The sequence below is a fragment of the Eriocheir sinensis genome, chromosome 15 (assembly GCF_024679095.1).
Source record: "Eriocheir sinensis breed Jianghai 21 chromosome 15, ASM2467909v1, whole genome shotgun sequence".
Lineage (NCBI taxonomy): Eukaryota > Metazoa > Arthropoda > Malacostraca > Decapoda > Varunidae > Eriocheir > Eriocheir sinensis.
In genome coordinates this window covers 2,384,534-2,404,533 of record NC_066523.1, presented here as the reverse complement: position 1 = coordinate 2,404,533, position 20,000 = coordinate 2,384,534, and the positions used below count along the sequence as shown (strand labels likewise).

At 42.7% G+C, this 20,000-nt stretch overlaps 1 protein-coding gene across 1 annotated transcript in view; it reads left to right on the top strand.

The window, feature by feature from the left end:
• The first annotated feature begins 10,010 nt into the window (after positions 1 to 10,010).
• Positions 10,011 to 20,000, top strand: part of LOC126998706 (alkylglycerol monooxygenase-like) — a 40,139-nt gene continuing 30,149 nt past the window's right edge. Inside the window, exon 1 of the mRNA XM_050860694.1 lies at positions 10,011 to 10,236. Within this exon, the coding sequence (XP_050716651.1) occupies positions 10,011 to 10,236 (226 nt within the window). The remainder of the gene's footprint in view (positions 10,237 to 20,000) is intronic.

Sequence of the window (20,000 nt, the reverse complement as noted above, 5' to 3'; positions counted from 1 at the left end):
ACGGGCGTTCCTGAAGGTTACGGCGGGGACCTTAGTGCTTTACGAGGCCGCTAAGGGGAGGGAGTGACGGTGCAGTGATCGGGCGAGGGCGCTTTGGTGGTGGTGAAGCTACGTAGGCGGTACAGAGGGAAGGGATGAAGAGAGGAAGGAGGGAGGAAGAATTGTTTGGGTGATGGGAAAGGGAGAAGAAAGGGGGAAGAAATGCTGCGACGGGAAGGGAAAAGAAGGAAAAAAGGAAGAATGTTGCTGAGGGGGAAGGGAAAAGGAAGAAATGTCGTGAGGGAAAGGAGAAGGGAGGAAGAAATTGTGAGGGGGAAAGAGATAGAGGGAGGGAAAAATAGGTGTGTTTGTGTGGATGAAGGAAGAAAGGTTGTGCTAGTAGAGTTTGTGTGTTTCTGTGAGTGGGAAAAGAAGGGATGAAAAAATGAGGTAATAGTGGGTGGCGTTTTTTTTGTGTGTGTGTTTGTGTGTATAACCGACTTAGCAACTATTATCGCTGTCTATCTATCTATTTATCTATTTATCTATATTTCTGTCCATCTATCTACCTGAATATGAAAAAGAAGCAAATTAAATTCATCTATCAAGCATACTTTCAAGTCAGAAATCTTCAAGTCACAGAGTTTCCAGCGAGCCAAGTCTCTTTAATTTAATTCTCACGACATTCTCTTTCAAATGAAGTTAAGTTGTACGAATGCGAGAAAACGGTGTGAAATAGAAAGTTCCGGCTAAACACAAGGAAGAATTTGACTTATAAAAATACCTAAGCAGCAACGAGAATGATGACGTATCCACAAACTAAAGGCAGCCTGTTCGTCCCATTTGCTTAGTTTTCCTTGAAACGTATTTACTGAGCTTCAGGCACAACATAATATGATCATTTAATTGGCCAAGTAGCATGAAATAATATATTCTTTAATGGTATTGAGATCCTGAGGAGGAGGAGGAGGAGGAGGAGGAGGGGGGGAGGAGGAGGAGAAAGAGGGCGAGAAGGAGGAGGTGGAAGAGGAAAATGGAAAAAGATGATGCTGAAAATGAAAATGAAAGTGATGTCAATGATGATGATGATAATGATACAATAACAACAACAACAACAACAACAACAACAACAACAACAACAGCACCACCACCACCACCACCACCAACAACAACAACAACAACAACAACAACAACAACAACAACAACAACAACTACTACTACTACTACTACTACTACTACTACTACTACTACTACAAAAACAACAACTACAACAGCAACAACAGCAAGAGCCACAACCACAAAACTAATAACAAAGAAATTCCAGCCGCCAATTGGTCGGGTCACAAATCAGGTCAGCCGTTCGGCGCTCGCTATCAGTCAATCCATCGGTCATTTCGTCACGGGCGGCCGCGTCATTTCATCCCCTCATGCTTAGCCACGCCGGCGGCCTGATGACGGGAAATTATTGTGGGCGGTCCCGTACACACACACACACACACACACACACACACACACACACGTACATGCACACACATACCCGCAAATTCATGGATGGCGACCCCGCTTAATACCTTTTACATTACCGGCGATAAATAGATGTATATATGTTCTCTAGTGAAATACACGCACGGATGGAAATAAAACGATACATATTTACACAGAGGAATTCAATAACTAAACGCAGAATGTGGTGATAAACAGATATACAATTAGGTTCCTTTTTTTTTTGGTTAGTAGCAAGTAGCGGGCTTTTTTTATTATTGTTTCCTTTTTTTGTGCCCTTGAGCTGTTTCCTTTGTTGTAAAAAAAATGATGTACGTTCTCTTCCCTTTCTTTCCCTCTCCTCCTCTAACTTCTTTTTTTTCTTCTTTTTCTTTTTTTCTTCGTGATCGCAACGCCGGCACACTGACCTCTCACGTATAAGAAAAACAAACGCTAGGAGAAAGATAGAACATAGACAAAGATTGAATACGTAAGCAGGAAGAGTGATTGATAGATACAGTTAAAATAAAAGATGGGGAGAGAGGGAGAAAAAAATAATGAACAGAAAGACGAAGAAGAAGAAGGTAACACTGAAAGGCGAACAAAAACACAAGAAACGACAGAAAAGGTGGAAAAAATAAACCACAGTGAGGAAAATAACACACACGGACGAGGCATGCAGATAAAAAGATCAGAAACACACGGACACTGCCAAAAAGAGAGACAGACAGCCGGAGGAACACTGGAAGGCAAACAAAACCACAAGAAACGACATAAAAGTGGAAAAAATAAATTACAGTGAGAAAAATAACACATGAACGAGGTATGAAGATAAACAAAGATCATGAACACACGGACACTGCCAAAGAGAGAGAGACAGACAGACAGAACGCAACACTGAAAGGCAAACAAAAAGAGATGAAAAAAAAGGGGACAAGCAAATAATGGAGAAATAAAAACACGAAAGAGACATGCCAAAAAAAATCAGACAGACAGACATAAACAGACACAGACAGACGAATTCACGACCCGAACAATGGCACCTCCTCTCCCAACTTTCCTCCCTCATCTTCCTCCTCCGCCTCTCCCTCCCTCCCTCCCTTTCCACCACTCTCATGTTTGTTGATTCCAGTTCACTCGCGGCTTTTTTATCCTGTTTACTTTTTTTTATTATTTCTCTCAGTCGGTAAAAGAAGTGGATGGTGCGGCTGCGCGGAAGGTTGCATCGATGGGACCGTCAGGCGTACAGGCGGCGAGTGAGTGTAGTGACGCGCCCCCGGGTGTATGTTTCCTATTAGTTAGTATGGTAGGTAAATGGTGTATGTACTCTTGTTTTCCTTTCTCTCTCTCTTCCTCTTGCTTCTTTTTATTTTTTTTCTTCTAGTTCTTCTTTTATTTTTATTTCTCTTCCTCCTCCTCCTCCTCCTCCTCCTCATTTCGCTCACACTTCTTATAAACTGATTCGTCTTTCCATCTATATCCATCTTCCAGCATCAGTTTCTTCACAGTTTCATCCTCCTCCCCCTCCTCCTCCTCCTCCTCCTCCTCCTCCTCCTCCTCCTCCTCCTCTTTCGTCAATTTAATACTCCCACGCTTTTCCTCTCCATGCGCCTAACATCCCCATCCTTCTATTCTAACTGTTTCTAACTATTTAAACTGATTCTTTTTCTTCTTCTTCTTTTCACTTTTTTTCTACTTCCTCTTTTTCTTCTTTATCTTCTTCTTTGTCGTTGTTGTCGTCTTGTTGTCGTTGTCTTCTTCATCTTCCTCCTCCTCATATTCCTATTTCTTCTCTTCTCCTCTTCTGATATTTTCCTCCTCTTCCTCCTACACCTACGCTTACTCCTACTTCTTCCCTCCTTCTCCCTCCCTTCTCTTTTTTTCTCTTCTCTTTTTCTTCTTCTTCGTCGTCGTCCTCGTCCTCCTCCTTCTACACCTCCTCCTCCTCCTCCTCCTCCTCCACACCCTCCCCATTGCGCCACGTCCGTGATGGCGATGTGTTCGGTAAATCACGCGGCGCTGTAAAGTTAACGAACATACACACCGCGTTTGTTTTCCTTTCGGTTAATTCACTTTTAATCCCCGCACCGGCGTAATTTAGCGTGAACACACATACACACGCACGCACATGCACACGCCCACAGACACACACATATACGCAGACGCACATACATACATACACATACATACATAGTCGCCGCCGTTTCAAAATAATACTTCCAATACGCAACTTCTACTTATTTTACTTGTTTTTCTTGTTTTCACGCATCCACACTTACTAAATCATTTTCCTTTGTCTTGTCTACGCTCTCTCTCTCTCTCTCTCTCTCTCTCTCTCTCTCTCTCTCTCTCTCTCTCTCTCTCTCTCTCTCTCTCTCTCTCTCTCTCTCTCTAGCTCCTCCTCCTTGTTCTCCTCTTTTTTCCCACACTACTTCTTGCATCTCCTCCTCCTCCTCCTGCACACCTCCTCCTCCTCCTCCTCCCTAAACTGGCCACTTTCCATCGTCTCTTTCTCTCCTTGACCCTCCAGCTACCCTCCTCCTCCTCCTCCTCTTCCTCCTCCTCCTCTTGCTCCTGCTTGCACTCGGGCCGAAGAAAACAGGCTTCTCTTTTTGGGGGGCGGGGGGGGGGGCTGGGGGCGCGGGCAAGATATATAAGGGGCAGTGTATTGTCCCGGGGCCGCTGTTTTGCTTCAAGGGGCGCGGCCTCCCATTCTCTTAGCCATTCTCGCGCTATCTCGACTGTTTTTGTTCCGCGATAGCCCCGGCGTGCGGTCCTAATGAGAGGGGAGTGGGGTGTGAGAGGGGGGAAGAGGGGAGGGTTTAGGATGAGAGGGGGAAGGGAAGGGAAGGTGGGGAAGGAGGGACGGTTAGTGGTGATGAGATAGAAGGGTTGGGAAGGGTGGGAGAAGAGGGTGAGGGGAAAGGAAGAAGGGGGTGAGTGTGACATCGTGGGGTTTATCTACTGTTTTGGGGGATGTTTGTTGATGTGGTGTCTTGGTGTGATGATGTGTTGGTGTGTTTTGGTGTGTGTTATCGTGTGGTGGAGAAGGTGATGAGGAAAGGACGGTGAAAATGGAGGTTATTCGTTCTTTCTTGGCTGTTGATGTTGATTTTATATGATGTGGTGTAAAATGTTGATGTGTTACGGTCGTTGAGTGGTGAGTGGCTTGCGGTGATGAGGAAAGAACGGTGAAAAGAAGGTGCTTGTTAGGTTCTTTTGGGTAATGTGATATGTTATGTGAGGTGTTGTGATGTCATGTGGTGGTTGTGGTGTGTGACATGGACTAGAAACTGTAATGAGGAAAGTGCGGGGAGAAGGAGGTTACTGTTTTTTTCTGCTTATGTTATGTGATGTTATGCAAGTTGACGTGTGATCAGTACATTGTGTTGGTATGCTGTGGGGTGTAGTAGTGTGTGTTTCGTGAACCAAAGGAGATGACCAGGAAGAGACGAAGGAAAAGAAGAGGAAAGAGGAAAAACGAGTAAAGAAGCAGGTTAGCATTTTCCGTGTTCATTATTTGCTATTAACACGGAAAGACGACCAGGAAGAGATGGAGGAAAAGAAGAGGAAAGAGGAAAAGCGAGTAAAAAAGCAAGCCATCATTTTCTTTGCTCATTATTTGCTATTAACACGGAAAGATGATCGGGAAAAGAAGGAGGTAAAGAAAAGAGTTCCCATTTTCTGTGCTCATTGATTACCGTGAACAAAGGAAGATGATCAGGAAGCGATTGAGGGAAAGAAGAAAGACGAGCTTATCATTTCCAGTCTTCATTGTCCGGTAATTGGTCTGGTTATGAGTATTGCTGCTTCTGTTATGCCACTCTCCGGTGTGACACGAGCTGAACAAGACGATACGGAAAGGAGAATAGAAGGGAAGATGTTATTCCTTCCTTCGCTGGACATGTTACAGCTATTATTTTTTTCTGTTATTCCTGTTACTTTCATTACTGTTGATGTTTAGACTATCAGATGTGAGGCTGTGGTGTGGAATTGACAGAAGACGATGAGGGAGGGAGAAAAAAAAGGAAAGCAGAGTGGACTGTCGTTGCTAGAAGATGAGGGATAGAAGATAGGAAAGAAAAATTAACTTATCACTAGAAGATGGAGAAAAAACAAAGGAGAGTCACCTTATCGCTAGAAGATGGGGGATACAAAAAGAAAAGAGGGTTAACTTATTGGCTAGAAGAGGGAGAAAAAGGAAAGGAAGGCATAATTGATTGTTATTGCTAGAAGATGCGTGGAGAAAGAAAAGAAAGAAGATAGTTAAAGAAAGCTAGTAGAGTTAACTTATCGAGGGAAGAAAATAGAAAGGAAACCAGAATTAACTTGTCACTAGAAAATGGGTGGAAAAAGTGAAGGAAAGAGGAATTAATTTATCACTAGAAGAAGAGGGAAAAAGAAAGGAAAGAAGAATAAATTTAACACTAGAAGATGATGGAGAAAAGAGACAGGAAAGCAGAGAAATGATAGGGGAGATAAAAATAAAGGGAGAAGATGAGGGAAAAAGAAAGGAAAGAAGAGGGAGAATAAAACAAAGGAAAGAAGATGAAGGGAAAAATAAAGGAGAGAAAAGATGAGGGAGAGAAAACAAAGGAAAGAAGATGGGGGAAAAAAAAGGAAAAAGATGAGGAAGAAAAAAATTAAGAAGATGAAGGGAAAAAAAAAGGAAAGAAAAGATGAGGGAGGAAAAAAACAGAGGAAAGAAGATGAAGGGAAAAAGAAAGGAGAAAAGAGAAGGGAGAAAAAGGCAGAGGAAAAAGAGTTACCTATCATCACTGTCTCTGCCATCATCGACACTGCACCTGTTACTGTCCAATACTGTCCGTCACTGCCACTCACCAAGAGACAGACAGCCTCCACCACCACCACCATCACCACACACCACCGATATCACCATCACTGTTACCACCATCACCACCAATACCACCACCAATATCACCACACCACCAACATCACCACCACAGCCACTATCCCAATAACCACCATCACCACCATCACCACTATCACCACCAATACGACCACCACCACCATTAAGACCTCTGCCAACACAGCCGCTGGAGTTAGTTAGTTTCATCACCACCGCTGCCATTGTCATCACCACTATCACCTCCATCACCTCCATCATCATTACGGCCATTGCTATTGTACCCTCGTTGGTTTCATCACCCTTAACGACTTCACCTTCACCACCACCATCATCACCACCATCACCATTACCTCCCTGTCACCACCGCTGTCATCCCTATCATCACCTCCATCAGCATCACCCCAATCATCACTACCATGACTGTCACCACCACCCTCAGCTCCACAAGCATATCTCCACTGCCAACTCCACTACCACTGTCAACTCCACCATCACCACCACCACCACCATCACCACCATCGCCACAGTCTCCCAAATGGCGTAGCTCGTCGACTTGATTTACGCTGACGTGAAGGAGGCGGAAGGAGCAGAATCAAGTGTCTCTTCTATTGTTTATTGCGTGTTGTGTTCTCCTATGTCTTCCTCCTCCTCCTCCTCCTCCTCCTCCTCCTCCTAGTCTTCCTCTTCAGTACTTCTCTTATTCTTGTTATTGTAGTTGTTTGTGCTTCTTGTTTTAGGAACTTTTATTTCTCACACACTTTTCCTTCCTTCTTTTTTCTAGTTTTGGTTCTTCTTCCTCGCCTCTCATCTTCTTTGTTATAATGGTCGTCGCAGTTGGTCTTCTTCTCATTTTCTGGTTTCTTTTCTTCTTTCACTTCTTTCTTCTTTCTTTCTTTTTTCTTTTTTTTCTTCTTCTTCATTTTCTTTATCTTCTCCTCCTTCTTCTTACACACCTTCTTCTTCTTCTCCTACTCCTTCTTTCTTCTTCTTCTTTTACTACTTAATCTTCTTCTTCTTCATCATCTTTTTCTTCTTCTTCTTCGTCTTCTTTTTCTTCCTTGTCTTTCTAACTAAACTTCTTTGTTCACCCTGTATTTCCTCAGCCAATCAACACTATTTCAATATATTTTTTTCTTCTCATTTTTCGCCTGCTTCTAAACCCTTGGGCGACGAACAAATATGAACAGAATAAAAGACCCCAGAATGTCAATATATCTTTGAAGCATGAATGCCGGCGGACTTCAATTCAATTCACTCATCAAAACGTTTCTACATCATCTATTTGGTTCGGTAATTGCGTCATGACAAAAATGTACAATGAAACTCTTTAGACATTTAAAAATCACTAAGTTTTGACCCTATTTTCATTTATTTCTCAACATAACAATGGCGGGAAAAAAACTCGATGATGGTAACAAAAAATAAATACCAATCCTGGGCTCACATTTTCCATTATTGTGTTCTCAGGATCATTTATTATTTTCGTGGCATCATCCGGCAAAAAAAAGAAGAGAAAAACAAGACCCCGGCGATATGAAATGCCCCGACGCCATCCATCACCATCATCTTGTTCTAAGCCGTCTGTACCATTCATCTTCGTGTGCTGTACTTGTATCTTTCCTTGTTTCTCCCGTTATTTATACGAGAGAAGAAAGAGGATAAGATGCTACTGAATGTGCGTACCTTAAGGGCCATATTCTTAAAACATTTCAGTGCCCAATCTCACATATTTGACAAGGCTTTCGTAAGAGACTTGAGCATTGCCAATGGTAGTTGTATGACCCTGGTGGTAGTGTGACCCTTCTTCTGTCCCATGAACCTAAAAGGACACTCAATACAACCCGACTGATCTCCTTTTTTGCCTTTGGGAGTAGGTGAGATGGGATGAGGAAGCGTCTGAAAATAGCAACCTTAACCCCTTAGTTCCTTTGTTTGTATTTCTTCTCTCTTGATCTTATTCTTCCTCTCCTCCCATTATTTGTAAGTGTGAAGAAACAAAGGATGCTCCCTCGCCCTTTATCTTACTCCCTTTGTCTGTATTGCGTCTGTTTTTATCTTTTGTTTTGGTTTCTTCTCCTGACATTACTTGTATAAAGAGAAAGATGAAAAGATGCCACCAAAAGCTCCTGCCTTCGACTATATTTCATTGCCTACTCTGCTCCTCTTCTTTCATATCAGGTGCTTCTTCATTTACGACGCTTAGGTACCGGAAAATTAAAAGGTACGGTAATTATCTAATCCCCTTTGTGTCCATCATTTGTATTCCTCGCGTTACTGCATTTTAATTACACGACAATGCATCTCATAAACATTATCTCGCTGGGCTCAAGTTTAGCTTTAAAGACTAATTAAAAAGACCAGAAACAATATAAAGAAGATCAAGTATATTTAGGATCAAGTTGTGTGAGTTATTTAATGCATTTTTGCTTTACTTATACAATGCTTTATTTCTCCCTTATTATTTTCTTCTTTACTTCAGTCCTTTTTATTCAGATCCTACATGCAGTTCCATTTCCAGCACTTTCCCACCCGCAGTCATCCACTATTCATCCTTTCTTTGTTCCGTCAGCCAGGCAGACTCCACCACACATTGCTTCTTCCTTTTATCACCTTACAGTTTCTTCCATTGATCATATTTTCATTTACTTCCTTCATATAATTCCGTTCCTTGCCTCCCTGCGTCCACTCGTCCTGTCCATCCCTACTCTAACATGTCGGCCATTCACACTCCACCATATTGTTTCTTCTATTCACCATCCTAAAGATTCTTCCATTTATCGCCCTTTAATTTACATCGTACATGCATTTCCATTCCCATCCCTCTCGCGTCCAGTGCCCGGCCCATCCCTTGCTCCGCCGCGTCAGCCCCGTCACACCCCGCCACACATTCACGCCACTGTTACGCCTCGCCAGAGCTGCGTTGCGTTGAGCCCTGACAGGAAGGAGCAGTGCAAGTCCTGCTGTGACAAGACGAGGCGGAGGCGGCGGCCCATAAAGGGTTCCACAGAAGTTAGAAAATAAATTGAATAAAATCGCCCCAGCCCGTCAGTCCTGCCGCCGCCGCTGGAGTCCTGTTGCTTCCCTTGTCTCCTTGATTTAGAGTGACGTCAGGGAGGAAGTAATCAGCGATAGCTTCTGTTATTTACGACTTCTTGGTTTTCTGTGTTGTATTTCATCGTTATAGCGTTATGACGGGAAGAAATAACCGATGCCAAGAGTACAATGAGAGGGGACTTTTTTAATACTTGTCCTGGTTTACTTTGCTTGATTTGTTTTCCTTTCTTTACAAAATGACGTGTAATAGAAGAGAAATGTGCAAGTGCTGCCCAGCCCCGAGCATCCTCCTCCCCGGCGTGTGCTACAATTGCGAGTCCGCCTCTTGGCAAATACTACTTTCCTGGTCCGGCCAGTTAAAGCAATTCTAAATGGCGTATAGAATGTCAAGAAATTCTGGAGAAAGACGTGAATGTGGGAAAAGGAAATTGCTCGAGTCAATTTGAATTACGAGTAAAATGTCGACACATAGTAAAGAAATTCGTGAGTGCAGGACGTGAATCGTTCAAAACACTAACACGTCCCGACGCGCCCGTATTGACACACCACGCGGGGCGGCGCGGCGTGTGGCCCGCAAAGAGGCCTTGACGCAGCCGTGGCCCCTCGGCCCGGCCACCACGCCCTCATGGCCCGGCCTGAAGGGGCGGCCAGCACGGGGTGTTGCCGCGGACCAATCTGGCGGCCTTTCACAGCGCTGATGGAATCCCTGGCAACACCGCGCCGCTCCTCCTTCATGCCGGAGCCAAGTGGTGGTGCTGCAGCCTCGCGACGCCTCTTTGCGCCCCTCATCCCCAGCCTCGCCCTCAGCACGAGCACCGACAGTAACGAGAACAAAACCAACACCACCAGAAGTAACGACAACAGAGCTAGTAACAACAGCAACAGCACCACCAGTATCAGCAACAACAGAACCAGTAACGTTAACAACAGAAGAGGGAAAACACCAGTAAAAACGGCAGTAGCAGTAACAACAGAACCAGTAACACTAACACCACCACCAATAGCAGCATCAGTAGCAGTAGCAACAACACCAGTAACGATAACAACACCAGCAGGAGGCGGAGGAGGGATCGGCAGTAACAGCGGCGGGGCGGAGGGCAAGACGGGCCTTAATGACTCAACAACATTATGCGTGTGGAATTTACCGCAGCGCTGAGCATTACTCTTCTTTGTAGTCAATGAGCTCGCCGTGCCCTGCTGCCTCCCTGCCCTCCTTGCTTTGCCTTGCCTCCCAATCTTTACCTTCTCACATGCATTTTCTTTCTGCTGTTATCCCTTCCACTTCTTCCTTCCCTTCGCTTTCTTTATCTTCTCCCAGTCTTTCTCCTTCTATCATTATCTTTTTTCATTTTTTTCCCTTGCTTTTTCCCTTGCTTGCTTTCTTTTCCTTCCTTCTTTTCCCTTTCAAGCTTTCTTTTCCTTTCTTTTTCTTTCCTTTTCCCTTCCTAGTTTCCTTTTCCTTTCTTTTTTCCCTTGCCAGCTTTCCTTTCCTTTCTCTTCCTTTCTTTTCCCTTCCGAGCTTTTTTTTCCTTTCTTTTTTCTTTCCCAGCTTTCCTTTCCTTTCTCTTCCTTTCTTTTTCCCTTCATAGCTTTCATTTCCTTTCTTTTCCGTTATTTACCTTTTCCGATATCTTTCTCCATCTCCCTCTTTCCTGTCTTTTCCTTTCTTTTTCCCTTTCTACCTTTCGTTTCCTTTTTTTTCCTCTCTTTTTCTCTTCCTCCCTGTCCTTCCCTTTCCATCCTTATCTCCTTCATCTCCCTTATTTTATTTTCTCATTACAAGTCAATGTTTTCTCTATTTTTTCCGATTCTTTTCCTTTGTAATTTCTTTTCTCTTATTATCTCTTCATCTTTCCTTTCTTTTTTCTATTCCCTTCCATTCTCCTACTTTTCCCATTCCTCCGTTTATCCAATCCCTATTTCTTATCTTTAGCCTTCCCTCTCCACTGGTTCCTACTCTCTCTCTCTCTCTCTCTCTCTCTCTCTCTCTCTCTCTCTCTCTCTCTCTCTCTCTCTCTCTCTCTCTCTCTCTCTCTCTCTCTCTAATATCCTTTTTCCTTCCTTCCTTCCTTCCTTCCCCCTCCCTGCCAATCCTTTCCCTCCTCGCTTCTCCGTTATTTCCCTTCGCTTCTCCTTCCCTCCCCTCCTCTCTTCTTCCATTCCTATGCCCTGTGCAACCCTTTCCTTCCAATTAGCGCCTCTCTCTCTCTCTCTCTCTCTCTCTCTCTCTCTCTCTCTCTCTCTCTCTCTCTCTCTCTCTCTCTCTCTCTCTCTCTCTCCAGGTGGAGAGAGAGAGAGAGAGAGAGAGGAGGAGGGGAGAGAGAGAGGGGAAGAGAGAGAGGGAGAGAGTGTAACATGTAGCAGCTCTCCAAGAAGAATGAGGGGAATGAAGAGGATGTTGTGGTGTGTAAGCCGTGTTGAGTGACCCTCGAAATGCCTGCGCTTGATGGACTGAGTGAGGACTGGAGGAGGAAGGAGCAGAGAGCGTGTGAGAGGAAGAGAGAGGGAAGGGAGGGAAGGGAGGGAAGGAAGGGTGGCTGCCTGGGTATAGAGATGAGTGTAATACCTTCTTCTGCTTCCTCCTCCTCCAACTAATTCTCCTTCTTCTTCTTTCTCCTTCTCCTCCTCCTCCTGCTAATTCTCCTTCTGCATCTACTTCTGCTTCTTCTAAGCCTGTTTCTCCTTCTCCTTCTTCTTCTCTCCTTGTTTTCTTGTTCCTCCTCCTTCTCCTCCTACTACTAATCCTATTTCTTCTTCTACTTCTACTGCTTCTTCTTCTATTCCTATTTCTCATCCTCATTTTCTTCTTCTCTTCTCTCTTTACGTTATTCTCCTACGCTTCTTATTATTTTTCTTCGTTTCTGTTTGTCTTTTTCTTCTGGGTCGTTTCCTCTTTCTATTTTTTTAATCATCCGCTTCTGCTTCTTCTTCTTTTCTTCCTCTTCTTCCTCCTCTTTCACCTTCTTTCCTGTCTTGTTTTCCTCTTCTTTACCCTTATTTTGATCATCATCCTGACCCTATCTTTTACTTCTTTTATATCCTTTTTTTCTATAGACTCCTCCTCCTCTTCCTCCTTCTCCTCTTCTTCCTCCGCCTCATCCTTCTCTTTCGCCTTCTTGCCTGCTTCGTCTTCCTCTTCTTTACCCTTATTTTGATCATCTTCCTGACCCTATCTTTTACTTCTTTTATACCCTCTTTTTCCTATCGTCTCCTCCTCCTCCTCCTCCTCATCATCATCATCATCATCATCATCATCATCATCATCTTCCTCCTCCTTTTTTCTGTACTTCCACCTTCTTACAGACAGCGAAATCCCGAAGGTAAGGCTGAATACCAGAGCAGCAAGCCTCGTTATGACCTAACAAGTCTTTCCTCTGTCGCTTTCCGCATGTCTTCTTTCAATATTCCTGATTTCCACTTTCATTTTTTTTTCATCTTTCAATTTATGTTAATTCCTATTTTCATTTCGCTTTTTGGATTTTTCGTTCTGTCTCCATGTTTTTTTTATTTGTTTGTTTTTTCTCTCTCCTCTCTCCCTTTCGCTAAGCTGCATCGTCATTTCCATAATTCTCTTTTCCTCCAGTTTCTCTCTTTTTCATCTTCCAATTTTTGTTTATTCTTTTATTTCCATCTCGCTTTCTGAGTTTTTTATTCCTCTTATTTCCATTTTCATTCGTCTTTCTCTCTCTCTTCCCTCCTTTCGTTCATCTGCATCTTCATCATCTCCTCTTATCTCCTTCTCTTCAAATTCCTTTTTCTGTTATTCCTGTTTTCATCTTCCAATTCCCTTTTTATTTCTTTTTCCTTCTCTCTTTCTCTTTCTGACTTTTTGATTGATTCTCTTTCGCATTTCGTTCTTTTTCTCTCCTTCTCTTTCTCTCCCTCCCTTTCACTCATCTCCATCTTCATCTTTTTCTTCTTCTTCCCTTCTTCCAATTCCTCTTTCTGGAATTCGTTTTTTCCATGGTCATTGTTTTTTTTCTTTTTTCTTTATTTTTTGTTTTTCGTTCTTCCTCTCTTTCTCCTTAAATGCATCTTCTTTTTATCTTTTGTTCTCTTCTTCTTCTTCCTTCAATGAATTATTCTGATTAATCTGTTTTCTCTCAATTATATATTCGTTTAGTATTTTTTTATTTATTTATTTCATCTTCTGCTTCCCTCTTTCCTTCCTCCCTCTTCCCCCTCTCTTTTTCTTTCCTTTTTCTGTTTTTTTTCTGTTTTTTTCCTTCGCCTTCCTCCCCTTCTCTTCTCGTCTTCCAGCAATTTATCATCATTTCTTTATTTACTGTTGCGACCTTTCATCTTCTTTCGTCTTTCCTTTTTTTCACTTCCTCCTCCTCTGCTTCTTCCCTTTTCTTCTTCTTCTTGTCCTCGTCCTCCTACTTTTACTCCTCTTTCTCTTCTTCTTCTTCTCCTTCCTATTCCTCTTCTTCCTCCTTTTCTTCTTCTTTTCTTCTTCTTCTGCTTCACCTCCTCCTCCTCCTCCTCCTCCTCGTCCTCTACCTCTATCTATTCTTCTTTCTCTGCCTCATCCCATTCCTCCTCCTCCTCCTCCTCCTCCTCCTCCTCCTCCTCCTCCTCCTCCTCCTCTTCTTCTTCTTCCTGCACCAAACACGAGTGAATGCCACGTGGGAGGAATGCATTAAGCCTTGATGCATCACGGCTGTTTTTTTTTTTTTTTTATTTACTTCTACACACACACACACACACACACACACACACACACACACACAGGGAGAGAGAGAGAGAGAGAGAGAGAGAGAGAGAGAGAGAGATGAGCGTTGGGTTATTAATCAGTGAGTTGAATTGAATAAAACAGTCTTGAACGTTTATTTTTTTCTTTCTTTCTTTTTTTTTTTTTTTTTTTTTTGACTGAGTAATGGCGGTTCAGAGAGAGAGAGAGAGAGAGAGAGAGAGAGAGAGAGAGAGAGAGAGAGAGAAGGGGAGGGCGGGGGAAGAGGGGGTAAGGCATGGAGAGGGATGGAAGGACAAGCTTAAAATGTCTTGTCATATGGAGGGAGGAAAAAGTTTAAGAGGACAAGAAGGAAGAAGAAGAAGAGGAGAAGTAGGAGGAAGAGGAGGTAAAAAAAAAAGAATGGGAGGAAAGATTGACGAGTGAAATTGGAGGAAAGAAAAAATGGAGCTGGTAGGAAAGAAAACAACGAACAACAACAACAACAACAAACAAACCACCACCACCACCACCACCACCAACAACAACAACAACAACAACAACAGGGAGAGAAGCCGCACCGGGCCCATTAGACACAAAATATTCCGCCGGCGTGTTGCACAAAACGCCGCATACATATCCCGGGCGGCGAAATGAATTCAGTGTGCATATACCAGTGTGCATATACATCCTGTTTACACACACTGATCGCTGCCGCACACACCTCACACCGCACACACCACCACCACCACCTCATGCCCATTTGCAGCTCAACACCAATTTTGTTTTAGCCCACAAAGCGCGTTTACACATTCACGGTCGATTAATATTTTACACTTTACGCACATTTGCCGTGTCTCTTACTCATTTAGTTTTGACACATTTGAGGTTTATACGCACATGCATTGAGCTTCCATACACCTATACAATCAGTTTACACGTTGTTACTACTTATATGCACACAGGCGGTGGCTAAGTGGTCAGCGTGCAGGCGCGGCTTCCAAAAGGACGTAGGTTCGCGTCCCGCCCCCCGATACAAACAGGCCGGCAATTGTTCAGGCATCACCGAGTGGCCTATGACTACCCACATGCTGTTCTGAAGACCACCTATCAACCTGGATCCCAGATTCTCTCTAAAAGGGGATCGATGGGCTTCGGGGGGCAGCATGAAAAAAAAAGGCCGTTACTTAAAGCTCCTTAATAGAGTACAGAGGAGTGGCCATAACGCAGCACAGAGGCCAATTCACAGAAGCTTATGCCTTAAAATGCCTTACCTTTGTGTGATGGGGAATTGGTCAGCTGGTTTGTGGCTCTCCAGCGTCCGTGTGGCCCTCAACGTTAAACTGGAAAAGGGAAATTGTTGTTAGTGAGAGTGAGTGTGATTTTTACTGGATAATGGTCAGCTGTTTCACTTGCATTAGTTTTTTTTAGTTTTTTACTCTTTTTCGCTTTGGTTAGAAAATGTGTAGTGCTTGGTGATTTTTCTTTCTTTTCTTCCCTCTTTTCTTTTTTTCTTTATTTATTTATTTATTTATTTCATTTATTCGTTCATTCATTCATTCATTCCTCCTCACCATATTCTCTTTCTCTTTTTCTTTCTTTTTCTTCCTTCCTTCCTTCCTTCCCTCCGTCCTTCATTCATTCATTTATTTAATCATTCATTCCTTCTCACCATACTTTCTTTCTCTTTCTCTTTCTTTATCTTCCTTCTTTCCCCTTCCTACCTTCTTTCTTTCTTTCCTACGTACCTAAAATACCTTCCTTCCTTCCTCCTGTCTTTCGTATCTATCTAAAATACCTTCCTTCCTTCCCTCCTTACTTCCTTCCTTCCTTCCTCCTTTCTTTCGTATCTACCTAAAATACCTTCCTTCCTTCCTTCCTTCCTACCTAAAAAACCTACCTTCCTTCTTTCCTTCCTTCCATCCTTCCTTCCTTCCTTCCTTCAACCATTTCCTCCTTCCTTCCTTCCTTCCTACCTACCAAAAAAAAATACCTTCCTTCTTTCCTTCCTTCATTTCATACTATCATCTTTCCTTCCTTCTTTCTTCCTTTCTTCCTTCCTTCCTTCCCTCCTGTCTGTCTGCCTGCCTTCCTCCCTCCTATACTTCTGCCTTTCTCTCTTTTCCTTCATTCTCTCTTTTATTCTTTTATTCTTTAGTTATCCTTCCCTCTATCGGCTCTTTTAATTGCTCTCTTCCTGCTTCGCTCCCTCCTCTCTCCTTCCTTCCCTCCTTCCTTTCGTTACCTTCCTTTTTCCTTCCTTTCTATCGCATTCCAGTCCTTCATCTTCCTCCCTATCGTTTTTTTATTGCTTGTTCTCTTTCACCCCTCCCTTTCCTCTCTCGTTCCCTTTCTCTCTCTCTTTCTCCTTTCATTTCGACGTCTTGTTATTTCTTTTTCTTTTTCCATGTTCATTTTTTCATATCTCCTCTTACTTCCTCTTTCTTCGGTCTCTTTTTTGCCTCTTTTTTTCTCTTTTCATACGCCTTTTCTCCTCTTTTATTTGTTCTTTGGAATGTTTTCTTTTCTATTCTTTTTTTTCAATTTTTCTCGTCTTATTCTGATCTTTGCTTCTTCCTTCCTTCCTTCCTTCTCTTTCTATGGCCTATTCTCCTCTTTCTATTCTTTCTTGCGTTTCAATTCTTTTCTATTTTCTCTCTCTAGCCTTATCTCTCTCTTTCTCTCTTCTCTTCCTCATTTACTTTCAACTGTGCATTCTCTCGATTTTTTTTATCATTTTTCTTCTCCTTTCATTTCCATTTTTTTTTTATACGAGTTTTTTTCTTTCAATATGTAAAGGACTTGCACTCGTTTTTAATCTCTCTCTCTCTCTCTCTCTCTCTCTCTCTCTCTCTCTCTCTCTCTCTCTCTCTCTCTCTCTCACCACATCTACATTTATATTACACGAAAAACAGCGACTGGAGGAAAGGAAAAGAGGAAGAGAGAGAAGGAAGAGGAAGAGGAGGAGGAGGAGGGGGAGGAAGAGGAGTTGGCAACAGTGGGGAAGGATATGGAGGAAGAGGAAGATGTAGGAAGAAATATAGAAGAAGGAAGGAGAGAGGAGGAACAAGGATGAAGGAGAAGAGAGGAAGGAGGAAATGGAGGAGAAAAAGAAGGAGGAAAAAAAGAGGAAAAAGGGAAAGGATTCACCAGACAACTTTTGCGCTGGAAATCACTTACGAGAGAGAGAGAGAGAGAGAGAGAGAGAGAGAGAGAGGAGTTGAAAGTGGTGGTGGTGGTGGTGATGATGGTGGTGATGAAGACGGATGGTGATGAAAGAGTCCTAAGAAGTCACTCTAACACCTGTATCCCTCGTGTGTGTGTGTGTGTGTGTGTGTGTGTGTGTGTGTGTGTGTGTGTGTGTGTAAGATTGCATTTTCTCTCCTCCTTTTGCATTTTCTCTTCTTCAATTATTCATGTGTAATATTAGCTTTTTTCTTTTTTTTCTTTTTTTATTCTCTCTCTCTCTCTCTCTCTCTCTCTCTCTCTCTCTCTCTCTCTCTCTCTCTCTCTCTCTCTCTCCCCACATTCTTGAAATCGTGCCTTTTAGCTTTTTTTTTTTTTTATTTGATTCGTTCCTGAGATTTCCTTCTTCCATTCATTTTTTTTACTTTTTTATTTTCTTTATTCTTTTCATTTCTCTTATTAGTTTTCTTATTCGTATATTTCATCCTCTTCTTCCTCTTCCTCCTCCTCCTCCTCCTCTTGCACCTAATTTTTTTTTCAGTTTTACGTCATTTTCCTCCTCCTTTTCCTCTTTTCTTCTTTCTCTTTCTTCTTCCTTCCTCTTCTTCCTTTTTCTTCTCCCTTCCTCTTCCTCCTTCTCCTTCTACTCTAAATTATTTTCCTCTCTCCCCTTTCCCTTCGCTTCCTCCCTTTCCAAATACACCGTTTTTTCCTTCTCCCTTTTCTTCTATTCTTCTTCCTCCTCCTCCTCCTTCTCCTCTCTCTCTCCTCTCTCCTGGCTTCCTTCTTTTCAACTTATTCTTATTTTTTTACTCCGTTTTTTTACTCCTGTTCTTCCTCCTCCTTTACTAATATTCTGTTGCCTCTTCTTCGGTTTCTTGATCTTTTTCTTGTTATTCTCTCTTCTTCTTCTTCTTCTTCTTCTTCTTCTTCTTCGTTCTTTTCTCCTCTCGGCAATTTCTATCCGGTTTCAAGACTTACACCAGATATTACTCACCTTCCTCCTTTCACGTGACCTGCCCTCTATCACGCCGAGATATCTATGATCCTCCTCCTCCTCCTCCTCCTCTTCCTCCTCCTCCTCCTCCTCCTCCTGCCTATTCGTTCTCCACCTTCCCCCATCTTTTTCTCCTCGTTTTCCTCCCTATCGTCAGCTTCCTTCTTCTCTTCCTCCTTCTCTTCTCTCTTCTCCTCTCCTCTTATCTCCTTTCCTTTTCTTATCTTTCTCTTTCCTCCTTCTCTTCGTTCTCCTATTTCTCCTCCTCCTCCTTTTTTTTCTTCTTCTACCTCTTCTCCTTTTCCTCCTTCGCGTTCGCTTTCATCTCCTCCTCCTCCTCCTTCTTTTTCTCCTTTCCTCTCCTCTCCTTTCTTCTCTTCCTTGTACTTCTCCTCCTCCTCCACCTGTTGTTGTTTTTCTTCTTTTCCTTCTCCTTCGCGTTCGCTTTCATCTCCTCCTCCTCCTCCTCCTTCTCTTTCTCCTTTTCTCTCCTCTCCTTTCTTCTCTTTCTCTTCTTCCTCCTCCTCCTCCTCCTTCCAACTTCTCATATTTCTAAACCTCTTCCTTTTATTACTTATATGCTTCTTCCTTCTTCTTCCTTTTCCTCTTCCTTTTATAAGTTTCAACATTTTTCTTTATTTTTGTTTCTCCTCTTATTCTTTTTTTCCTGACTTCTTCTTCTTCTTCTTCTTCTTCCTCCTCCTTCTCTTCCTCTTCATTAACAACCGTAAACAATTGGTCTTCTACTTACTTTTGTTCTTCCATATTACCTCCTCCTCCTCCTCCTCCTCCTCCTCCTCCTCCTCCTCCAACCTCTCCTAACAACAGAAAACAAATACCACCACTTACTCGCTTCCTTCCTTCCTATTCCTCCCTCCTCCTCTTCCTCCTCTTCTTCCTCCTCCCTCTTCATCTCTTCATCTTCCTCCTCCTTCTCTTCCTCTTCCTTCTCCTCCTCCTCCTCCTCCATACTTTTTTTCTTTCTCTCTTCCTCCAAATGCTCTCTTTCTTCCTCTCCTCCTCCTTCTTCCTTCTCCTCTTCCATCTAGTTTGCTTTTCCTTCTTTTTCCTTCATTCCTTCCTTCTTTCCTTCATTCCTCTTTCTGTCGACTTATTTTCCTTGTTTTCATATTTCTTTTCTTTCTTCTTTCTTTCCCTGTCTTTCTTTATTTTTTCCTTCTCCTTTCTTTTCTTTTTTCCTTCTTTTCTCTCCTCCTTTACGGTTGCCTGATATTCCCTTTTTTCCCATTATTTTCTCTTTTTTCCTCCCCTTCTTTTTGTTTCCTTTCCTTTATCTTTTCTTTTTCCTCCTTTTTTTAAATCTTTTCCTCTTTCTTTCCTTTGATTTTTGTGTTTCCATTCTCTAGTTCCTTTTTTTTCCTTTCTTTCTGAAGCCTTCTTTTCCCTGTTTACCTGTTTTCCTTCTCCCTTTTTTTTTCCCTTCTTTCTGAAGCCTACTTTTCCCTGTTTATCTGTTTTCCTTCATTCTGAAGATCTATTTTTTGTGGTTCCCTTCTTCTACCTTTTCTTTCCCCTTCTTTCTGTCGCCTTCTTTTCCCTGTTTACCCATTTCCCTTCTTTCCGTAGCCTTTTTTTTTCGTTTCCCTTCTATCTGTAGCCTTGTTTTCCCTTTTACCCTGTTTCCTTTCTTTCTGTAGCCTTATTTTCCCTGCTTCCCTGCTTCTCTTTCTGTAGCCTTCTTTTTCCTGCTTACCTACTTCCCTTTTTTTCTGTAGCCTTCTTTTCGCTGCTTCCCTGTT